This window comes from Apteryx rowi, unplaced genomic scaffold (genome assembly GCF_003343035.1).
Source record: "Apteryx rowi isolate R43461 unplaced genomic scaffold, aptRow1 scaffold_425, whole genome shotgun sequence".
NCBI lineage: Eukaryota > Metazoa > Chordata > Aves > Apterygiformes > Apterygidae > Apteryx > Apteryx rowi.
Window position 1 is genome coordinate 156,792 of NW_020450678.1, and position 22,200 is coordinate 178,991.

The window sequence follows — 22,200 nt, forward strand, 5'->3', positions numbered from 1 at the left end:
ACAACAGGCTTTAAACTGTATTTTAGATTTAATTACATACAAAAGAACATTTAAAACTGAGCATTTAAAAATTAGGAAATGCTTTATTTATGATGGTCTTGGCACACTTAATTTTATCCTTTCATGCTAACATCCTGCATGCTGCATGAGATAAAAGTGCTTATAGAAAAGATTATGTGAGATCATGTAATTATTGACTACATCATGTTACACGCACTCAGTACGCTATAATTAAGGATCTGGCATTTCTTAATTTATTGGGAGACATGCTTTGAAGCTAAATAGTATTTTAAATAGTATTTACTATTAAATAGTATTAATGCTATTTAAATACTATTAGTCATAATTTGCATATGATGTCCAATGATGTTACATGGTTCTCTGCAACATTTCTTTATAGCACCTTGTAGTCTGCTGATCTTAAGCCCTTGAAAACYGAGTCACAGATCAACTCTTAAGACTGATCCTCCCCATCCATTTTGCTCAGGAATAGCATTCCCTGGGATGGGCAGACCACGGCCGAGTTTTCTCGCATGCCATAGAGAGTTCCTCTTCCAAGTGGAGCTTTAGAGGGAAAATGTACTGGGAATCACTGATCTGGGGAGGCAGAGGGGAGAGGCTGCCCTGCGTGCTGCTGCCCCGGCGGTGCTGGCAGGGGGCTGCTCCCCATGGTTACTGCATCGCTCGGCCTAACGGCTGATGATTATTTCTGCAAGTGGCTTGAAACTGCTCTTTGCAATGTAAATGAGTAAAATGAAAAAAAAATTTTTTCCCCAAGGTTTATCTCCCTGCAAAACTTAAAATTTCCTGGAACAGATATGAAGCCCTGTCCTAGCTGGAAAGGATTTCCTTTGAGTAGTGGCAGTATGCTAGAATTTCTCGTAAAAGAAAACAAATAAACCACACAAATCTTTGAAAATGAAAAGTATTAGATAATATAATTTAGAGGGTTGCTGCTAACTCTTCCTGCCTGCAGTGAGTAATGGTGGACTTGACATGCATGTTTACATAATAAATTGTCTTAATGCTGATTCTATTTTTCAGAAACGTTAATACAGGAGCCCAATTTTCTACTAAATGCGCAGTGAATAAATACCTTCACTTTAAGAACTAGCTAGATAACAGCACACTTTGTTGAATTCTAGCTATGTTCAGAAAAAACAGTTTTCATACCAGTGTGTTACAATGTGAGAAGTAGTACCTAGAGGTACTTAGCAAATTAGTATTCCTGAACACTACTTTATATACCTCTTCAGAAGACCTTTCAGATTTACTTTCTTCTTTTGGAATAAATTATAACATGTTTGACATGCTCAATAATAAAAGCTGTAATAAAATTCACAAAGTATGCTGTCCCCACACCACCTAATTTTCTGTTCTCTGATGCTCATAACTAGATAGTATTGATGCAGCACCAAATTCTCTATAAATTTTAAAAGTGAAATCAGTGTAAATCAGGACAGCGCTTCACTGTAGGCAGTCATCTTACTGTGCTTCTAAAGCTCTATTTCTGCGTATGGGCACAAAGGGATCCTGTGTTCTACAAACACAAAGCTCAATAATCATAAAGAATGTAAACTACTGCAGTAACAAAAGATCTGTTAATCAAGCAAGATCAGTCTACTAATAGCTTAATTTTCTGTGTTCTAAAAATGAATGGGAATTTAGTTCCCAGATCTAAAACTCTCCCTGAGTTAGGGGACACTAGGTATATGACACAGTACAAGACTAGGACTGTGATGTAGTTCAGGCAAGGACACACATAAAAACCTTGATAATGGAACAAGAATCCTCATTTTAATATCAGTTCCCATTTATCACAGTCCTTCTCTTAAGGGAGTTTTAGGGAAGACCAAATGAGTGTCAAGCAGTGATATCTAATAATGCAGCCAATAATGTCTAATAAAGGCAGATTGTTTGGATCAGACTCAGTAGTAACACTATCATGATTTCCTCTGGCTAGAATTAATTTCTTTCCATATGCTGGGCAAAGGAATAGAAATCTTTGAATTCATTTTTGAACTAGCTAGTCACGGCCTGTCTTTTCTCTAGTAAATCAACCTAATATAAAAAATGAATGTGAAAAATGCTTTTTGACTTCGAGAAATTACTCAGTAAGTCACAATTCACACAGAGTTCAGAATTTATTTTTGCTAATAGAGCTTTTTAATCCATAAGATTCCATTTTATATTTAAGACTGATTAGAACTAGTTGGAAAATGAGTTGGAGGACTGGGTTTTTGAAATTGTTTTCTTATTTCCATCAATTTTTCCGACAAATTACCTAGCTTACTTGTCAACTCCAAAAACTAATAATTAAAAACCTTGCAGCTAGGAGAAACCCAGTAGCTGAGATGAAGAAGATTAACTTGATATAGAGTTGAATAAAAGATGAAGAATATGTTTTTAGTTTTTCTCCCAATATAATTATATCTACTTTTTAATGTTTGAAGGATTTCAAATACATTGGATAAACCTAAACAAGAAATGTAATCATGTCCATTATGTTTCCTCAGTTAATAGGAGAAGATAAAACATAATTTAAGCGTGAAATTGTGAGTTGGAATTTAAGACCTAACTCTGAATTTCACTTGCAGGCCCTGGAAAGTGAGTTTGTATCATGTCAGCTTCATCAGTGGATTGACCTTATATTTGGCTACAAGCAACGAGGACCAGAAGCAGTGCGTGCACTCAACGTTTTCCACTACCTAACATATGAAGGCTCTGTGAACCTGGACAGTATCACTGATCCTGTCCTCAGGGAGGTAGGTGTTTACTGCTGTTTCATTCTAAAAACTGCTGTCATCTCACAAGAATTGGTTCTTTTTCCATCTTTCACTGCTGGAAAAAATTGTAGTGTGTGATTTGATTCAGAACTTAGGACCTAGGTGACTTTAGAAGTATTCATAAGCTAGCAAGAAAACAGATGTCCCACAGTATTTTGTTTGCTTGAAATTACTAATATATTTAATGGGCAGCTGTGATATGGGAAATTGCAGTGTAATGTATATTCTGTAATATAGATTCTGCTACTTGTTATAATTTACTTTTAAAGAATTCAGTTAGTAGAGCTGAAAATCTTAAACAAAACATTGTCATAGTCATAGGGAAAAATTCTAACCTTTTCAGTCAGAAAATGTAGGAGAGATTGTGTATCTGAATTAGAATAGAAATGGAATAGATGGAAAATAGAAATGATTCAATTACTTTGGTGTTAATTATGTAAAGTAATCACAATGTCACTAAAATGGAAAATGTTAGCTAATAGCTGGAATTGTGTGCATACAAATATGTGTTTGTGTAAATATGTGTATAATGTTTATATATGTGTAYATATACAAGTGTGTTTTAAATTTTATGCGTAAATGTCAAGAAAAATTCTACTAGATATCCTGATAGATTCCAGTCACCGTATTTGTTTTTAGTAAGACTATTAATTTGAATAATTATTTCTGTAATATCATCCATTCACTGGATAAAACAATTGAAAATAGGTGAAAAGTGTGAAGAAGCAACAGCTGCTAGATGAGTACTGCTGTGATGAAGCTGTACACACAATCTTCCATTCCCCCAGATAGCTACCATCTGCTGTATGCAAAACAGTAATAATTTATACATTGCCAGGCAATGGGTTTTTGTTTGTTTGTTTATTTGTTTGTTTTTAAGCCTTGGAGATGTGAATCTACAGATTTTAGAAAGATATGGATTCTAAAAAGCATTTGTATTCAGCTAGATATTGGGTTTTGTCATGTTTTTTCAGTAGTGCATTGTGTGCATCTTTCTACATTTTATGCCTTATCAGGGGCAGAAGAACCAAAAGAATTCAGACCAGCAGATTGTTATGGCTGGATCTTCACAACATGCACTATAAAGCTTATATTTTGTAAACAGTTAGTACTTGCTTGTTTTTGAGAATGAGATGAATTGCATTGATTCCAATGACTCAAAAGTTTAATGTTAACATCTACGTAGTTGTTTTCTGGATTTAAAGACTCTGAGACGGAGAAGAGTCAATAAGGTAAAAAACTGTGTACACAAAGGAACGGTGTTTTTTAAAGTCTAAAACAGGTGTCAAGAACCATGAATACAAGGGATTTGCATGGCTTAAGGTCCTGATTTGCMTGGGCAGACTCCTATGTCTTGACTTTAAGGGTCTGCTCCCACAGGGCAGCTTATAGGATTGAGGCCTATCTGTCTATCTGTGCACCTTATTTAACATCTTATGACATGATGAGACTCTTCAGCTCTCCTGTGGCTCTACTTACATGCATAACTTGTCATCAGAAATTTCAAGAAATTTATGGAGATATTTTTGTTCACTCACTTGAACATCTAGCCCATACCCTGTCAGTCAATAGCAGCATATAAGCCTCTTCTTATGCTTTTATTTGTGCTGTAAACTTCTAAAAGCACAATTTTATCTTCATTTCCACAAGTTGGATTAGTAAATAAAATTCATTTTTAGTGACGAGAAGACAAAATGTCTAGTAAAAAATGGATCCTCTTAATTTTTATTATAGAGAGATTTATAAAATTGTATGTTTGTGTATAAAAATAATATGCTTTCTCCTCCAAGAGAGTTCAAACACTGGTGGTCTGTGGTTTGGTATAAATGGGTTTAAAAAAATACTTTTTAAACATTTTTATTCAGAACTTACAACATGGTTGTGTATACATAGGCAGATTTAGAGCCTTTTTCATTTCTCTGAACTCTGTTTATGAAACTAGCAGACATTCTCTGGCCAGTGGTGAAGCTTTTGACATCTAGATCATCTAGAAGATCAGGTATTTGGATGTCATGTTTCCGTTATAGTCTGTTCTATTTAATCTGCTTTGTTTGCATAATTTTCTTTGKTTTTTTTTCTTGCTTGTACTAGATATTCCAGAAAATAAATTATAAACAAACAAACAAAAAACTATGAAGACCACTTAAAATTGCAGAAATATCATTATAGGCACACCAACAGCTTTAAAAATGATGATTACAATTGTTCAGCGTGCTTTACAGTGGCAGGTGTTGGTGCCTGGCRTTTTAAGTTGGAAACACTGTAACTTAAAATGAATTAAGGTTTGCAACTATTCAGGAAATCTTTTATCTCGATATCAAAATACTCCTGAGACTTATTTTCTAAATAGACTGAAACATATATTGAACATTCTCAAGAATTGATTATAAGCAAATCAATGCAACTTTATCAGTAGCAGCCCCTATCAGACCAATGAACTCAGATAAATTGGTAGCCTCCTCAAACTGTGGCCATAACTAATTTCATACTGAGCTGAGTCTCAGTAGAACCTGTCAAATGAAATAAGGCTCCAAGGCTTACTGAAACACATCATTTAAAAATTCAGATCCCAGTGGCCTATTCACACTATTCCATGGCTTTTTCACTTCCACCCGTTCCTTGACCACCTCACTTGAACACGGAGGAATATATTGTTCTTAGCTTTCTGTTAAGAGTGGTGTAAGAGTAATTTCAATAGCTATCTGTCTGAAACAAAAATATTTTCAATGATGGGATAGTTCATCCCTCCCATTAGTCACTTCTTTCTCATGTGCACAGGCTGCACAGGCAGTCTCTTAAGAACTGTCGTCCATCTAACACTGGAAAAATGTCCTGTGCATTTTCCTTTTGACCTGTTCAGTATAAGAGAATCACTCTGGCCTTCTTAGAAGTTATTCCTTCATTTTCTATTCTGCAATTTCACAAAGGGTAAAACTGGAATGCTGCAATAGCATTATATTTTAGGTTACCAGAGTGTATAAAATCAGATATATCTGTTCCTGTAATAGGTCTTTGGGAACTTAAGAGCTGTAGATGGTTATACCGATATATCCAAATATACTGATTTCATTTAAAGATACTGATTTTGATATTTCAAACAACTTTGTGATTTTCTGATGCCACAAAAATATGTGATCACCTTAATATATTTCAAATAGTGATGAGATCAGAATGAAAGTCTTGACTTGCTGTACAGAATGTTTAAAGATAATTTTGTTTAGATCATTTCTGATCAGAAATTTGGAAGCTCTTCAATTCTATCAGTTCAAGTGGCTTCTTATTCTGTACATTCCAAAATTGTTTTCATATTATAATAAGGAGCAGAAAAAATGTGTAGCAAAAAATAAACATTTTTCAGCCCCCATATTAATTATTCTTTTATTTTTCATTGCAATCTTTTGTATTTTCTCATTTGTATATTTGTCTTTTTTGAAGAAAAAGCAGTCAGGTGAAAACTAAAATTCAAAGAACAGCTTAATGATATTGATTCATTCTTACTTGACAGGTGAAATCATGGTTGCAGCACTAACCACAGCAATTACAGCATTAAAATGTCAAGAAATTAGAGGTCAGAATAACAGATAATTTTCTTCCTTTTGTCAGATTAAAAATTGACATTCTTTGACAGCACAGGATCTCTGGTTGAGAAAGTTATGACAGCTTAACTCATCTTGTACTTGTAAAGCAGTAATTGATAATGAACTTTACCATGACAGTCTTCTCCTGTGGAGAAACATGACAGAACATCCCTGGTACAAAGCCTGTATCTCTTTTTAATATGTAAACAGTAGTTACGTTGGACATTAGATGTTATTTGGAATTGTCTTTACTGTTAGTTTACATCATAATCCAAATCCTTTCCACTACACAGATTCAGTTGACTTCAGAGGATTGAAGCTAAGAATGCTAATGTGTAAAGACCAATATCTGAAACGTGATCTGTTATGATGCTCCTGTGTTATTGGCTCGTTTCTTTAGGAAAATATAATTCCATACACTGATCAATAGAAACTCTTCTGGCTTAATTCCCCCAAAGTGACTAGAGATTTTAGGGGCCTCTTTTTACCCAATTTCTGTTTATCCAACTTAAAACCCCTGGAAGAATGTTGGGCTTTTTGCAATTACCAAGCGTCCAGACACCTCAAAATGTGGACACTCAAAGTCAATAAATAGTCTTTTTTTAAGTTAAGAACTTGTTTTGCATGATGCAAAGTGTTGTGGCTGAAGAGGGCACAGCATAGTTACACTGTTAGAAAACCAACAAAAGAGCTAAAATTGTTTTTAGTACTGCCTTGCAGATTAGGCTGAAAATAATTAAATGGGAATGTTCAGTTAGGTTATAATAAATTAATCACATGGAATATCCAAAGCACATTTTGTGTTTAGCCTCACAGAAAAGTAATATTTCAGGTTCTCTGTAGTTTAAAATTATTGCTGGTTCTCTGTCCACTTTTTTTAGTTGTTCAACTTCTTTGTGATAAGACATGTTTTAAAAGACCAAGTGGCACATTATAGTACACAGTTATTGGTTTGCACTGTACTTCAGGCTAACTTTTTTGTTTTTCGTGTGCTCACTGTTGGTTGCAAATCCAGAGAGGCTGTGCAGTACAGTGGCTGTGCTGCGTGTATGCTGCCCGTTCAACGAAAGCTTGCGTCCCCTCCGCTCCAACAGGAATTGTCAGTGCGCAGAAAAGCAAGCCTGTATGAAGCTGCTGGCCGCAGATACTTGTTCTGAGCAGACACCTGTCAAAATACCTGAGCATACTTGCAACTCACACAGCAAATTGAAAAATGATTAAAATTGCTAGTGTTTGACAGTCAGGTGCTGCGCCCATAAAGTAATCCTAGTAGGACAGTTTTGCTGGCAGCAAACAAAGCATATGGCCTATGCAATATTTATTTCTTTGGTGGGGACTTGATATTTAGCATATTTAAATGATTTGAAAAGTCATAATGATGTGGTAGTCTTGCAGTGCTTTTCAGTTACCCTCATTTCTGGGTTTTATTTTTCCTATTATATTTTCTTCTGTTATCTCTTTCTTTGATCTGACAGGAATAACAAAGCATCCCTCTGGATCTGCTATAGTGAAATATGCCCACAGGAAGCAGAGTAGATCACATCAGTTTTCACTTCTTTTTTTTTTTTCTTTTTTTTCTCCCTCCCCCTTCTTGCCGAAACACTCTTTGCTACTACAGAGGGCTGACATGATAGGGCTGTCAAGACTCAGCAAGATAGATATATCTTTAACAAAGGGAGCTGAAATGCTAGCCTTTCCCTGGTGGCTGAACCTGGAAAATTTATGAGGAAAAAATTAACATGCTATCCTAATACCACTATATAACACTTTCAAGGTAATGCAAGCCCTTACGCCATGTGTTTGTTCTTGCTCTTGCTCAGAGTTATTCCTTATTTATTCTTATTTCATTTATAACTTGTTAGATCTTTTTTTTTTTCTGTGCTCTGTTTCTTTGATGTGACAAGAATATCAAAACCACCCCTATGGATCTGCTTGATTGAATTGTACCCACAGCACTGGCCACTTACACGTTTGGTTGTGCTTAATTGCCTCCATACAAGGGATGGTCTTAGCTTCCTCTCTAGGAACAGTCGTTGTTAGACATGAATATGGATAGTTGTGAAATAACTAGGAAACTGCGAGTAGTATTGATATCTTCTTCTTTCTAAATTAATTGAAGGAATCTGTGCAGCAAAAAGAGTTATTCAAGAAAAAGCCGTAATCAAAATAGAAATTATTTTCTTATATGCTAAGGGCTCTTTTCTTCTTTGAGAAATGTATACTCAAATTCTGTTGATTTTTGTCAAGAACTCTACACCTCCTTCACTGCTAAATGTTTTCCAGGCATACAAAAGAGAATTTTTTTTTTTCTGAATTTATACCCGGTTTATTAGAAAAATACCTCAGTTAGTTTATGGTATTTTTGTTTGCCTGTGAGTATATTCTGTATGTGTGAAGAGATGATCAACAGAAAACTAAATGGATTCTTGCATGTCACTCTGGGAGTGTCTGTGTGTATAATCAATTTTATCTTTCCAGACTGAGTTTCAGCGCTCAGTCTCCTCTCCTGTTAATGGAAAGAGAAGAGTCTTTATTTGCAGTTACTTTGTTTTGATAGCTCTCTGTAGATCAAAAAGGAAATTATGGGGATTTTTGAGGGTAAGATGCTCATTTCTGTAGGTAAAGATTCTTATGGAGGGCAGTGAATACAGAAGGAGACACCTTAAATGAGAATATTCAATACGGAATTAGAATATATTGCATCAGGTCAGTTATCACACAGTAACTGCCGAATATACAGGCTTTTATTTAGAAATTAATGTGGGCTATTTTACATGTTTCTCATTCAGGGGAAAGGGCATTCTGAAGGTGTTTGCTGTAGAATAGCTGAAGCATTTTACCTATGCTTCCTGTTTTACTACAAAATAACTTTCTGTGAGTCCCTACCCTAAGTAGCACAAGCTATTTATGACAAGGAATCAGAAATCATAACCTGGTGCATAGAATTCGAGATGAAAAACATCCTTATACCATTGTTAAATACTAAGTCCAAAGTTAAAATCTGTTAAAATCTAACTACAGTTAGATTAATGTTTGACCGTAATATCTCCAGGTAATTCATGTATTAGAAGTTGTCAGGTAGAAAATATGGCATATTTTAATGGATAGAAGTGCTGATCTGATTTCGGTATAATTCTTGGATCATGCTATTATATGTTTATAAGAATTCAGAATCTTTAGATAGTCACGAAAATACACAGTTCCCAAAAGTTTAACAAACTGTGGCTCACGGATGGTTTTTTGTTTGATTCAAAATGGCATACAAGAAGGTGTGAGATTTATTTATTATTCATGATATTTCTGATTAAAAAGTTTGCCATCCAGACAGACCTAAGCACTGCCACATGACATATATGACCAACTGTGAAGAACTGCAGATAACTTATTTAGCTGACAAGTCTTCATCCAACCTATTTGATAAATATTTCAGATCATTAATTCATCAAAGGAATACTAGGATGAGTTTGTGAATGATTCATAGCCCAAAAGATGTCTCAATCTACTCTGAGTATTATTTGGAATAAATTGTTTGACCAGTTCTCATATACATGTTAGATACTTCGTATACATTTTTGACAGAACAATCCAGAGTCCTACCCAAAATGAGTTTAATATTTTGACCCTATAAAAAGCTCATCATTAACCACAACCACTCTCTTTTATTACAGAAATATGAAAAATGTAAGTCYTGTATATGAACCTTTCTACTTTAGTGTCTCTTTATTTTGTTTTTCTCCATATGGCTGACAGGTACTAATTACTGGTTTTTGAAAATAGCAAGAAGCATTTTAACATACACTTAAAGTAATATTTTGTGTATGTGAGAGAGAGATGGGATGAAAATTACTGCTGCTGATTGTAACAGAAATAGCTGGAAGAGGCTTCTTTTTTTCCTATTAGCACAGATTTCACTTATATTACATTGTCGTTACCTCACCATAAATTAACTATTATTCAAAACATTTCACATACATCAGTTTATTGGAACAGATATTACTCAGTATAAGTATCTAGTCATTCAGTTAGAGAGATGCAAAGCTGAGCTTTCTAAATGTTTTAAACATATTGATAATGTGCCTCTTTAATGCCATGTTGAAGCCTGTGTACAGTATATCTRTATTATTGTTTTCAATTTATGTCAAGAGCAAAGTAAAGTTTTGAAGAATGTGTTCTGGGAAATAATACAAACATAATTATTTCTTTATAAGCTAAACTCTCTGAAAATAACTGAGGACATTTATTTTAAAGCTAACAGTATAACCTATTTCCAAAAATGAAATTCACCACAGCTTCACAAATACTGTATGTGACTCACCTCTCCTWATGTATGTTTTACCTGCTGCCCTGTCAGTCCCTTTTCAGCTTGTAGTTTTGAAGGTTTGCCTGTTTCCTGAGATAGTTTGTGAGTCCTGCAGTGGATAAATTGAAGGCTGGCAGATGTTTGGAGCCTCATCATTACCACTACATTTGTAGTAAAGAGCATGTGCTTTGCAAATCTCTGAGCACCTTCTTAGGATGGCTACAAGCCAGAGGATTTGTGAGAGGAAGATGAAGCTGAGAGCAAAGAGATAATCCAGCATTTGCTTTCCGTTCAGTATACCTACAGTAATTATTCATAAGGCAAAAAGTCATATCTTCATTACAGTTTTTGTCACAAAATTGAGAGGAAAAAAAAGAAAAACCCTAATTTAAGATCATCACATTCTTAACCTAATGCATTTTATTTCATTATCAAGGAAAGGTTTTACTTGTGAATTGTGCTATTATTTTTTGACAACCAGGCAGAAGTTGAACACAAGCTCACACTTTAATTTTTTATACTTTTGTATTTATAAAACAAGTAAAGAATAAAATATGGATATTATATACTTCAATTTACTGAGTCTGTTCTGCATTCCAAACATTAAAAAATGTTTTCAGTGATCATGTTTTATTTCAATAATAAACCAGAAGAAAAAAGGTCACAGCTAAAATACATTCTTTAATGATTAAGTACCCTTTCCTCTTTTATTACTGCAAGATTTCAGAAGGCCTGTTCTGTTATTTGCCTCTCTGTTTGCCTGCTTTTCTTTTGTTTTTTTTCCTACAGGATGTGTTCTTAATTGTAAAATAAGTAGGAATAAATATGGTATGTATTTTCTCTGCAATGGCTTTTTGAAACATGTGCAAGTTATCCTTCTTCTGGCAGTAGAGATTACTCATTAGTTTAGCTATTAGTAATATTTATTTTCCACTAAAATAATAATCCCTAGACCTGATTCTATACCTTCATTTATTTTTTTTCTACATCAGAAGACTGCAGTGTCCCAGTAGTTCAAAAGATTACTTGCTTATGAACATCTGAACTGTTGTCAACTACTGGCCAAATTGCCATGAGACATGAACAGTCGCTAATAGACCCTCTTTCTCTCATGTTTTGGCTGAACTTACTCTTGAACACTGTATGCTATTCTGTATGCTGTTTTACTAGAAGGTTTTGAGAGTTCAGAAAAGAGCATCCTAGTGATGAGAGGATAGAGAAGACTGATTTATGAGCAGAATTTCAGAGCTGACAAGAAATAATGGAGTGAAAGGGGACATGTAGCAGAAATCCAGGAATATGGAGGGTTGCTCATGCCAACTGAGATAGGGAAATTGCCTGGACTGGTACCAGATTAACTAGCAGTTACAGGATCAGATTCAGACAGGAAAATTTAGGCATAATGTCAAAAGTTTTCTATAGTCTATATGCTGTTAGACTGTATAAATCTCTTAAGAAAACTTTTAAAAGCCTCATTGCATGGGTCATTTCGAACTAGAATGGGCAAACAGTAGAAAATACATTGTCAGGAAGAATGTACACTACAAGGCAGATAGAAAAACTGAGACTTTTCCATCTGTATCTTTTATTCTACGTTCTATTAAGGAAATAGCCATGAGCATAACATGAACCCAACTACTTTGATAGTAATTCTGCATCAGTCTGCACCCATTATTTTTACATTAACTTCCATCATAAGCATCTTTTTTATTTCAGGATTATCTTTGTCATTTGTTAGATTTTGATAAATTAATAGTTTCTGTAGGAATTTGTTTTWAAAAATGGTATATTATGGGTGGAAATTTGTCAGTAGTGTCAGGTTAGCATTTTAAAGTTCTTTATTGTTCAGTTCCCTCTGCCTGGAAAATTGAATATTTGGTCCTCTGCTGACTTAAGTAGACTAAGTCATTAAATAGGTGAAAAGAATGTGGTCAGTGTTTGTGCTGAGCAGCTACCATGTATAGATTACTATCCAGAGCCTTAGTTTACTGTACTTCCTGCAACCAAAGCAAATTGCGTGTAATTTAAACCAAGTGATAGTAATTAAATACTAGCCTAAATATTCACCTTCTTCCTTTTTTATTTCTTATATTGCCAATTTTTGTCAGAGCTTTGCATAAAATATATAAATATGTAATAGTTTTGCACAATTAAAAAACAAAGTTTATTAATGCAAATGTATGAGAATTTCCTAACATAGAAAAAGGACAGTATTCAGGAGGGAAGTGTAGACTGAAGAGAAGAAGACAAATTGGACTAAGGAAATAATGTGAGGCATTTTTTAAAAAAAGAGAAAAATTCAGTTGATGGACAGAAAGATAAGAGAAGAGGTGGAGGGATTTAAGAGCTTTTATGTTTTAAAAAGTCATTCCCTTCCCAAATAAACTTGTCATGCAGAAACTTTACATTTATGGTTGACTTTAAAGTATTTAACTGTGAATTTTTAAAGCTCACAAGTCAGCTTTTAAAATAAAAGGCGTAGTTAAAACCAGCTGTAAGCATGTACTGTTAAAGTTCTTAGGCACCAAGAAAAAATAAATAATTAGAAAAGAGTGGGTGAAGTTTCAAAGTTTCAATGAAACCTCCTGCTGATATTACTGTTGCATTTTTATGGATAGGATGCCTAAGCTGAAGGGCCTCTGTGCTCCTAAAAATGACAATTAAAAACATATACAGTGTCTTAAACAAAACCAAAGGCAAAAGGAGCTAATAAATAGTATTATACCTGATGTGGTCCCCAACAAATTCTCCCCTCTAATAGCATACAGTAAAATTTCACTAATGTGCAAGAAGCAGAGCCCTATTCAGATGACAKCAGCCTCCCTGAAAACCATGGGAAGTAGCCCAATGCTACTTTCTTGGCTCCACTCCCAATTACTCCCTAAAGCACTTAAAAAGTCTATGGTGCTTTGTTTTTATTCTCAGCCCGGCTAGTTCTTCCCTTTGTTCCGACAGCTGTTCAGATAACAGCAAAGCCGGGCTCTTTCTGCTTCTCTGACCTTTTGGCATTTGGTCACGCAGCCGGGAAGTCAGGGAGTCCTTCAGAAGTACTCAGTGTCTCCCAGTTCCCTCAGAAATACCACTGCCTTTTCTCACCGAATGCACTGGACTGTCGATCGCTGTGAATGGAGGTAAGGTGGACCACTTCTGCTTTCCAAACCAGGCTGCAGAATAAGGACAGACGCACTCAGTTTTCCTGTTTTGTCCAGGTGAGGGATTGTTCCGTGTCTCTTTCCCCAGGAGTTCTTCATCAGCAGTAGACGCTTATTCTTTGCTGTCTCAATGGAGAGGAAAAACAACAAAAGATTTTCAGACTACCCTCACTATTTTATAGCGTTTCTACTCCTGGACAGTATCTGGAGCTTTATGTTTGTAGGAACGTAAAGGTATCGTAATAACATTGTCCTCACTGCCACAGAATGAGTAACTTCTGCTTTCAACTCAGGGTTCTGGCCAGTATAAATAATAATCACTGATGCTTCAGTTTGAAAATTATTTTAAAATTATTTTTAAATAAAAAGAAAACCAAAAATAACTCTAATTTTCACTCAGAATAATTCCCTGCATGTGTTTAACTGAACAAACCAGTGTGAGCAACATCTCTTCATGTCTGAAGAAAAGAAGTAAGAATGAGGGATGAAGTGTGTGTGGGGAATGGAGTTGCATGGGAAGATGGGCATTTACACCTGTCTTCTTGTGGGGAGAGAGAGAAGGGGGGAGAGAGAGGCCAAAACACAGTGGGAGCTTGAGAATCCAGGTGAACACCGAGATAGGAGAACAGGAGAGAAAGGACACCTGGAGCTCTCGACATAGAGGAGGAGGAAGGGAAAGGGCTAGGAAGGCAGTCCTTGGGAACCTCATAAAAGCAGTGAAGGAATTGCCATTGGAACAGAGAGCTCTTGGTATGGTCATTAAAGCAGAGAAACAACATTTGCAGTTTTCCAGAGCTTTATGGGACTTCTTAAGCTTGACTTTTTGGACTTTTTTCATTAGTGTATTCATTGTGATGTTATATAGTATAATCTAGTTAGGAATTTATATACAGAAAAGGCTTTTTTTTTTAAATACTTCTGACTGCAAAATTTAGCAGGTTTCTAAATGCAGTGAGTGCTATTYTGAAAAATACTACAGGCAATTTTTAGCCCAGCACAACTGAAACTTCAGGCTTTCTGGCTGCTGCTCACTGTTTTTCACATGTGGAAACAATTGTAGCATCCCAGACAGCAGCAGTGGTTTTTTAGAATGCCTGTAAATTTTAGTGACTGCCAACTAAGGGATGCAAATGACAGTTTTCATATAATTTTTTTCTTCCTTTTCTTYCTCTTTTTAGACTTTGTAAGTCTTCAGTGGTTCTACTCAAAAGAGAAKCTACATTTAGAAATTCAGAGGATTTTTTTTCCTGCTTTTATGCATATAGTTATTCAAGCAAATATAATAGATGTCTCTCTGTTTTAGAAAAGCCTTAAAATAATCTTTCATTATTTGAGAAAATGCATTTGGATTCCTAGGAGCCTTTTCAATAATTTTGATGTCACAAATTTCCTTAGTTTTAACAAAATAAATTTTCCATCCCAAAAGATCTAAAAACATAAATTAATATTTCAGCATCCTGGGTTGTATTTCATGCAAAGCAGAAAAATAAATTAGTTAAAAGAGGACATAATGGAAAGAAATGGGAATGCTTGACTTAAGAGCAAAAACTTCTAGGCAGAAATGGCAAGAAGTGAGAGGTATGATGAACATAAGACTCCAGTGGCAGAAAAAAATAAAATAAAAGAGACGATGCAGGCGAGGATAGCTTCACAGGAAGTTTTGGTAGTAACAATAAGAACTTGAATTTCATGGAACTTGGAACTGAAAACAAACTAAGGAGGAAGGAAGCAGTTTGGGCAGAATAGAARATAATGTTCTGAGCAAGATCTTTCAAGAGCTAAGAGCAAGGTACTGACAGGACTGCTGCAACAGGAGGGACATTGAGGCAACAGAATTGGTTTGGTTTGGTTTGCAAATACTAGATAGGACACATCTGCAATTCTGGATGTTGTGATACTTTGATTACCATCACATAAAGGAGTACTATAAAGGAGTAATATCAACAAATTCTGTGTTGCAGGTGTACATTTTTGTAATTTGCATTGCAGAATCAAGATGTCAAAGAGAAGCTGGTTCCATAGATTTAAACACCAGATGGGAAATATCTTCTAGACTGGCCTCTCACCCAACAAATCACGTAGAGCTTTTGTCCATGTAGCCTTTTGAATGTAACTATAAGTGTTGGTGCCTGAATAATGAAAAGAGGATATTGAAGTGCTTCCTGACATGGGTACAGTTTGGGTGATGAGAGGTGATTTCAATCAGTCACCTCAAATATTTATCATCAGATAAAAAGACCCCAACAATTACAATATTTTTAAAAGTAGTGAGGGAATGTTTTCAGAAAAGATAAAATTGCTCATCAGATTGAGAGGCATCCATGTTTCTGAAGTTGTCTATTATGGAAAGGCTATGCCTATGTCTAATAGGAAAATGATTTCAGGGCAATTATCAGTCATCTAAAAATAAAAATATTCTGATAGACCAAGCTTCAAAATCTTAACTGTTCTTGACATGAAGTTACATATTTAATGAATTATTGTATCATGCTATTACATCTCTCACAAAAGTAACTTAGCAGTAAAATCTTTTCTAATGTATTGTACTCTGCAACTTAATGATCAAAGAACACAACGTTTTCTGTTATAAACTTAATACAGATTTGGGAGGATGATGACAGAGCAATAATTTCATTTGGCATAACATCAATGAACACACAAGAGTTTCAGTAAATGTTACCAGTCTGTATGGGACAGGAATTATTACAAACATCAGCGTAAGAAATACATTAGTTCAACTGAAGAAAATAATGACATAAAATTAAAATAGTAAGAAAATGCTTTGTATGAAAGACAAAAAAAATTTTGAATGGAATTGTAAACAAAAATATGCATGACTCTGTTCAGTTCCAGCCTATGTTCAGAGTTTTGCACAGCAGTGACTCCACAAGCAATGGGATTCTTTCTGCCTGCCTTGCATACAGTCAACCAGCAGGGAAGCAAATATACCAAAATTGCCATGGGCTGAAAACTAAACCCATACTTTTAAAAATTATCACCTCTAACTATAAAAAGAAAGTGATGAACTGAGCAGTGTGGGCTGAGGAACCCCTATAACAACATAAACCTTGTCAGAGGAATTGGGAGGTAAAACCCTTCCTTCGGTAATGCAGAATGGAGTTTGTTGTAGTTTTTAGTGTAATTTAATGATAGAATTTCATTGTATCAGTAGTAAACTCCATTGTTGCAGGCAGAGTTGGAAGAGAAATATGGGATATAGAGGAAATGTTTTTTTCCCTTCTGACATAGTTAGGAAGAGAAGGGAGCATTTCACTCCTTGACAGTACTCCTTTTTAGTGTAAGGATGTTTTCCAAGGTTTTCAGGGGAATGGTCAACTTCTGAAGTGAAAAAGGAAGTATTTGTGCTCAGAACTTCACAGAACCTTGTTCACGCATGAGAATATGCCTGAAAGAGGGACAGACCTTCTCAACTAAGCCTGCACAGGCTGTGGGGTAGCTTTATATTATTTTTGCTTTACCTTCTCTGTTTCTGTTTGTGAGATGTATTGCATTCGTTTCCTGTTTTCAGCATCTTTAATTAAATGTGTGCTTTAGGATTAAGCTGGCAGAGTATTTAAAAGATTTTTACTTTACGGACTATAAGGGACAAGATTGGGAGTACTATAAGGGTAAAAGAAGAAAGAACTAGGTATCACAATTAGATAATTTAATAACATAAATAAGGTAATAAAGCTTAATACAGTAAATGTGAAAGCCAAGAGGCAGCACTCCAAGAGACAAATAAGATCACTGATGTGACACATGCCTGTAAAGAAAATGGGAGATCTTAATGTTCACATTCTCATTCCTTTTGTAGCACTATTTCCTTTCACAAGGGAATGAGAAAAACATTCAGGGGTGGACTGACTCTTGGAGGAGGCTGAAGGTCAGCTCTGAACTGTTGGTCTTCTGATGGCAAACCATTTAATTGTACACTGGATCCAATGAGAGATACCTCCTGTGAGAGGAAGGAGCTTAAGATTGCCCCTCTCCGTTGTTAAATTAATAAAGTAGTGACCTGCAGAGAAAATCCATTTCTGTGCCCATCTTTCAGTCCCTTGAGTATCCTGATTAAATAACCGACTGCATCGAAGCCTCCAGACTAGTTGAGTCATTGCTTGTCTTTAAACTACAGCACTTCTTTCCTCCAAACATACAATAATAAAATGGAAATCAATATTCTTAACCTAACTTATCAAAAGTCCTGAAGATATTGATGCCATTTAACAGCTGTAGATGCAAATAAAAAAGCAGTATCTCATACCATTAGTACAAAACAATAACATTTTCAAGCTGCTTATGCTACCCACCAAAGGGCTGTCAATCATGTTTGTTCTGAAGAAGGCAGTGCTGGGGGCTGTTAAGTGTGCTGGCTGCATGTGCAGGAGAGCACATTAAGAATTCCTGTATTCACTTGAATACAAAAATGAAATAAACTTTCATGGAAGACAGATTTGAATGAATATCGCTGTGTTGCATATTTCTGAAATGTACGTAGGCTTTGGTTTTTCCCTGGGCTCCGTCCCCACGCACAGGGGAAAAGGGGTTGTAGAAAAACCTGAATGTGGTGCACTGCAGGAGCAAATAGATCTTAAAGGGCAAAATTGCTGATTACACACCAGTGTTATGGGAATTAACAGCTAAAAGACTGGATATAACAATGACAAATAACAATATAAAGAAACCTAGATAATATATATTTTAGAAAGTTTAACTTATTATGGCAGTAGTCAGTGAAGATAAATAAAGCAAAGTCATGCATCAAGGTAAAAGCATTTACATAAAAGTAAAAACATTGTCTTATTATCTCTAATACAGTCCATTTTCAGAAATTCCTTTCTTCCCTCCATGAAACAAAGTACAAGCATTCATGTTTTTGTTTCTTGTGTTATGTAGTCACCACATGTTACTCTAAGCAAAGGAGGGGTTTCCAAATGCGATAGACTATTAATTTCTTCCTCTGTGATTTACCTGCATCTCTAAAGAACTAGCAAGAGAAAGAATATGTTAAAAATAAACTGCTTCATGGCTTATACCTTTAGCAAAGACATACCAAAGAGCAAAATAAACCTTCACTTYTGTGGTGTTTCAGATGAGTCAATTTTAGCCTTTTCTTTAGATTAGGACTGTGCTTCTGAAGGGAATCTGCCAGTCATCCCTATTTGCCATGCTTTGTTTCACACTGCAGAGCAGTTTCAGAGCGTGTGAGCTGGCTTCTAAGCTAACTAAACAAGTGTGTTGCAGGGGTGCAGCTAACGTAGCTTGGTCACTGAAGAGCGTGCAGCCCACAGGCCACGCTAGAGCCAACCTCGGGGGGAAACCCTGAAATTTATATAGTTGCAGTGTGGGTTCCTTAGGGGCAGCTCTTCTGCTCTAGAGGTCTGCTCCTGTTGGGCTGCACTGCTTGCTATTGGAAACATTGCTTCTGAGCATTAACAAATAGCTTTCTTCTCAAACCTAAAGAAACGGATTACTTACATTACTTAACGGCTGACTTGATTAGTGTTTCTTTCAATCTATTGAAAAACGGAACAGAAATAATTTGGTAGACTGCCTTATGAGCGAAGCAGACACATTTGACTCTCTGTTCTTCAGGAAGTTGACACTAAGGACTGATCCTACAGGTTGCAGAGGAGCATCCCAGCATCCTTGTGAATGTGCAGTCTKCCTTTAAACATAACAGTTGGAACCCAAGAATTTAGTGCCTTTGAGCAAAATTTATTGCATTTAGGGTATCACTTACTGTAACTAAGATCAGTGTCATTCATAAGATTGCATGATTTTATGTATTTATTTATTATATGAAATATACATAAACATATAATATGAACCTCTTTATGCTATTTTTAAAAGGCCAATATTAAGTGCTATGAAGCTGTATTTTTCTTGATTGCATAAACAAGGATATTTGAGATGAATGCATTTTAAACTTTGAATTGCCAGCAAGTTAGTAGATCTTTTTCTTTCCTTATTCTAGCCTACCATTATCAAGGAATAGGCTAAGACCCATTTTATCTTTCTGCAACACATGATCATATCCTAACAAATACTCCCTGAAGTGTCTGGAGTACAAATCTCATTTTATACATAGTAAAACCAGTAGGGAATCTCAAATCAGCCCACTAAATAGCTTTCCTGCAACACCTTATTAAGAAAGTGAAAACTAATATAATTGCCATTTTGCTGTTCCAAAAGCATTAAATCTGGCAGTTACTGCTTTACAACCTTATATTGTTTCTACATGAAGGGCATTTGAAGGTGAAATAAGAATAAATTTTATTTAAATAGATATTAAATTGACTAGAATGTGTGTTTCAGGGAGTGCTGTAGCACTTTGCACAGAGTACTCAAGATTTGATGGGAGAAAAGGAATTGATTAATTAGAAGAAAATTTTAAGACCATTACATAAATCTAAAGTTTAACAGTATACAGTTCAGGAAAAAATGTGGTGTACATTTACCAGTTTTCAGATTAATTTCACATGCAGCAACAGTCCCCTTATAAACAAATCAATATATTACATTATTATTCACAGGTCTGTTCTGTACCTGCTTTTCATTTTGTGTCAAGTGATCTGACAGGGCTCAACTTTGGGAACACCCTTGGGCCAGTCGCTGTATCTCTGTATGCGTTTGTTTGTCTCCTGTGTAAGTTTGACAGGGTTTTTATATCCTTTGTAAGTATTTTGAGATCTAGAGAAGAATAATAGTTGCAGTTGTGCACAGCTGTGTTGTGCAAACTCTGCTCTCAGTGCTGTAGTTGAGTGCTGTTGCAGGTATTTTTATGAATATTTTTTCATGTTGTCCCGTTTCCTTAAAACTTCCAAGAGTTGTCATTTTTACAAATGGTAGTTTTGGAAGAAAAAGATAACATTACTAGTCATAGAGAGGATGGGGGCAGGGGAGTTGGCTGTATAAGTGCAAGCCAGCAAAAATATTAAATATTCCCTGAGTGTCAAGTTCTTGATTCTGCATTTGTTCTGATTACGGAAGGACTTGGCATTAACTAAAATGTTTTAAAATGTAAGCACATAAAGTATGTAGGTGAGTTTTTACCAGGACATCTTCAGCTGTAAAGTAACAGTTCCTTTTGACAGTTATGTTTTAAGTGTCCATTCCTCATCATCTGAAAAATTCGTGCTGGTTTCTAATAGTATTCTGTTTCTCTCTTTCAACCCCTGTTACTGTCATAAATTGCCCTGAATTGGGAGGCAAAGCCAGTGAAGTTTATGTGTACAGAATTTATAGCCAAACAATCAGGATTTGCCAAGACTGGACAACATGAAAGTGTATGTGTAAATTAGAATTGGGCTGCACTTAGAAAAGTGTAATAATTCATTCCAGTGTGCCTGCAAAAAACCAGAAGTATCATTTATGAGAACACTGTAAATGATGGTAAAAGAACATCTGTTTTTTTGTTCAGGATTGCTGCCAAATACAATTCACACCCTTATTTCAACACAGAATTCTTCCAGAAATTAAAGGAATAACCTTGATACTTATTTGAAAAAAAAAAAAAAGAGAGATGGAAATTACTTTCCTCAAAATATTATTGCCAGATCTGTGTAGAAGCATACATCRTGCAGTGCCTGATATTGTTGATTTTAGTCTTTGTTATTTTAAAAATCAAATTCACAGACAAGGATAGGTATCTTCCCTCCCTTCCAACAAGAAAATCAGTTATGGAGTAATTGTCTTAATAGAAAATGTTACCTTCAATTTGATTTTAAGTTAATTTTATTTTCTTACATGAATAAAGTCTGCATCAGTGAAGGTACCTACATAGCATGTAAAGAGATGCTATTTACATGCTCTAWAAATATAGATATATGCTAAAGGAATGTGTACACATGTACACACGTACACCCACAAAGATAACACATTGGCTTTGTGTAAAATTACTTTTTGATCTTAAATACAAAGGAAACATGTTTGATCATTTGAGGTGTAAGGGAGATGATGTCAATAAAAACCGAGATGCTCACCAGTTCTCAAGAAACACTCTGTTGCTTGGAGAATAAAGTCCACTCTGAATTAGTCAACAAGACAGAAATCACCAAAACCAAAATAATTATATCATCAAATGTGCTAGGGCTACAATCCATGGAAAGTCCTTCAGTGTTTTTAGAGGACTTTGCATTAAGTTTCTTTTTTTGTCAAATGTTTGTGGTATTCCGTTATATACCTGTCAATCTAGGGCATCAAAATTGGCAGACATTAGTGACCTGTTAGGAAATGCCTCTGTAATGTCTGTTCTTGCATCTATGCTGTGAAGTGAAGGAAAAACACAAATTGCCTTGTAGAAATTACAAAATGCGTAGATTGAAAGAGTTCCTCTATATCCTAAAGTGTTTATTGTGCTTCTTACCATTTTATTTGAAAGA

General features: G+C 35.3%; 1 protein-coding gene across 1 annotated transcript in view; it reads left to right on the forward strand.

Annotated features, from left to right (window-relative positions):
* The window catches only part of NBEA (neurobeachin), a 191,588-nt gene that overhangs the window by 140,729 nt on the left and 28,659 nt on the right, over positions 1 to 22,200 (forward strand). The window contains exon 11 of the mRNA XM_026076072.1: positions 2,598 to 2,765. Coding sequence (XP_025931857.1) covers positions 2,598 to 2,765 — 168 coding nt within the window. The remainder of the gene's footprint in view (positions 1 to 2,597; positions 2,766 to 22,200) is intronic.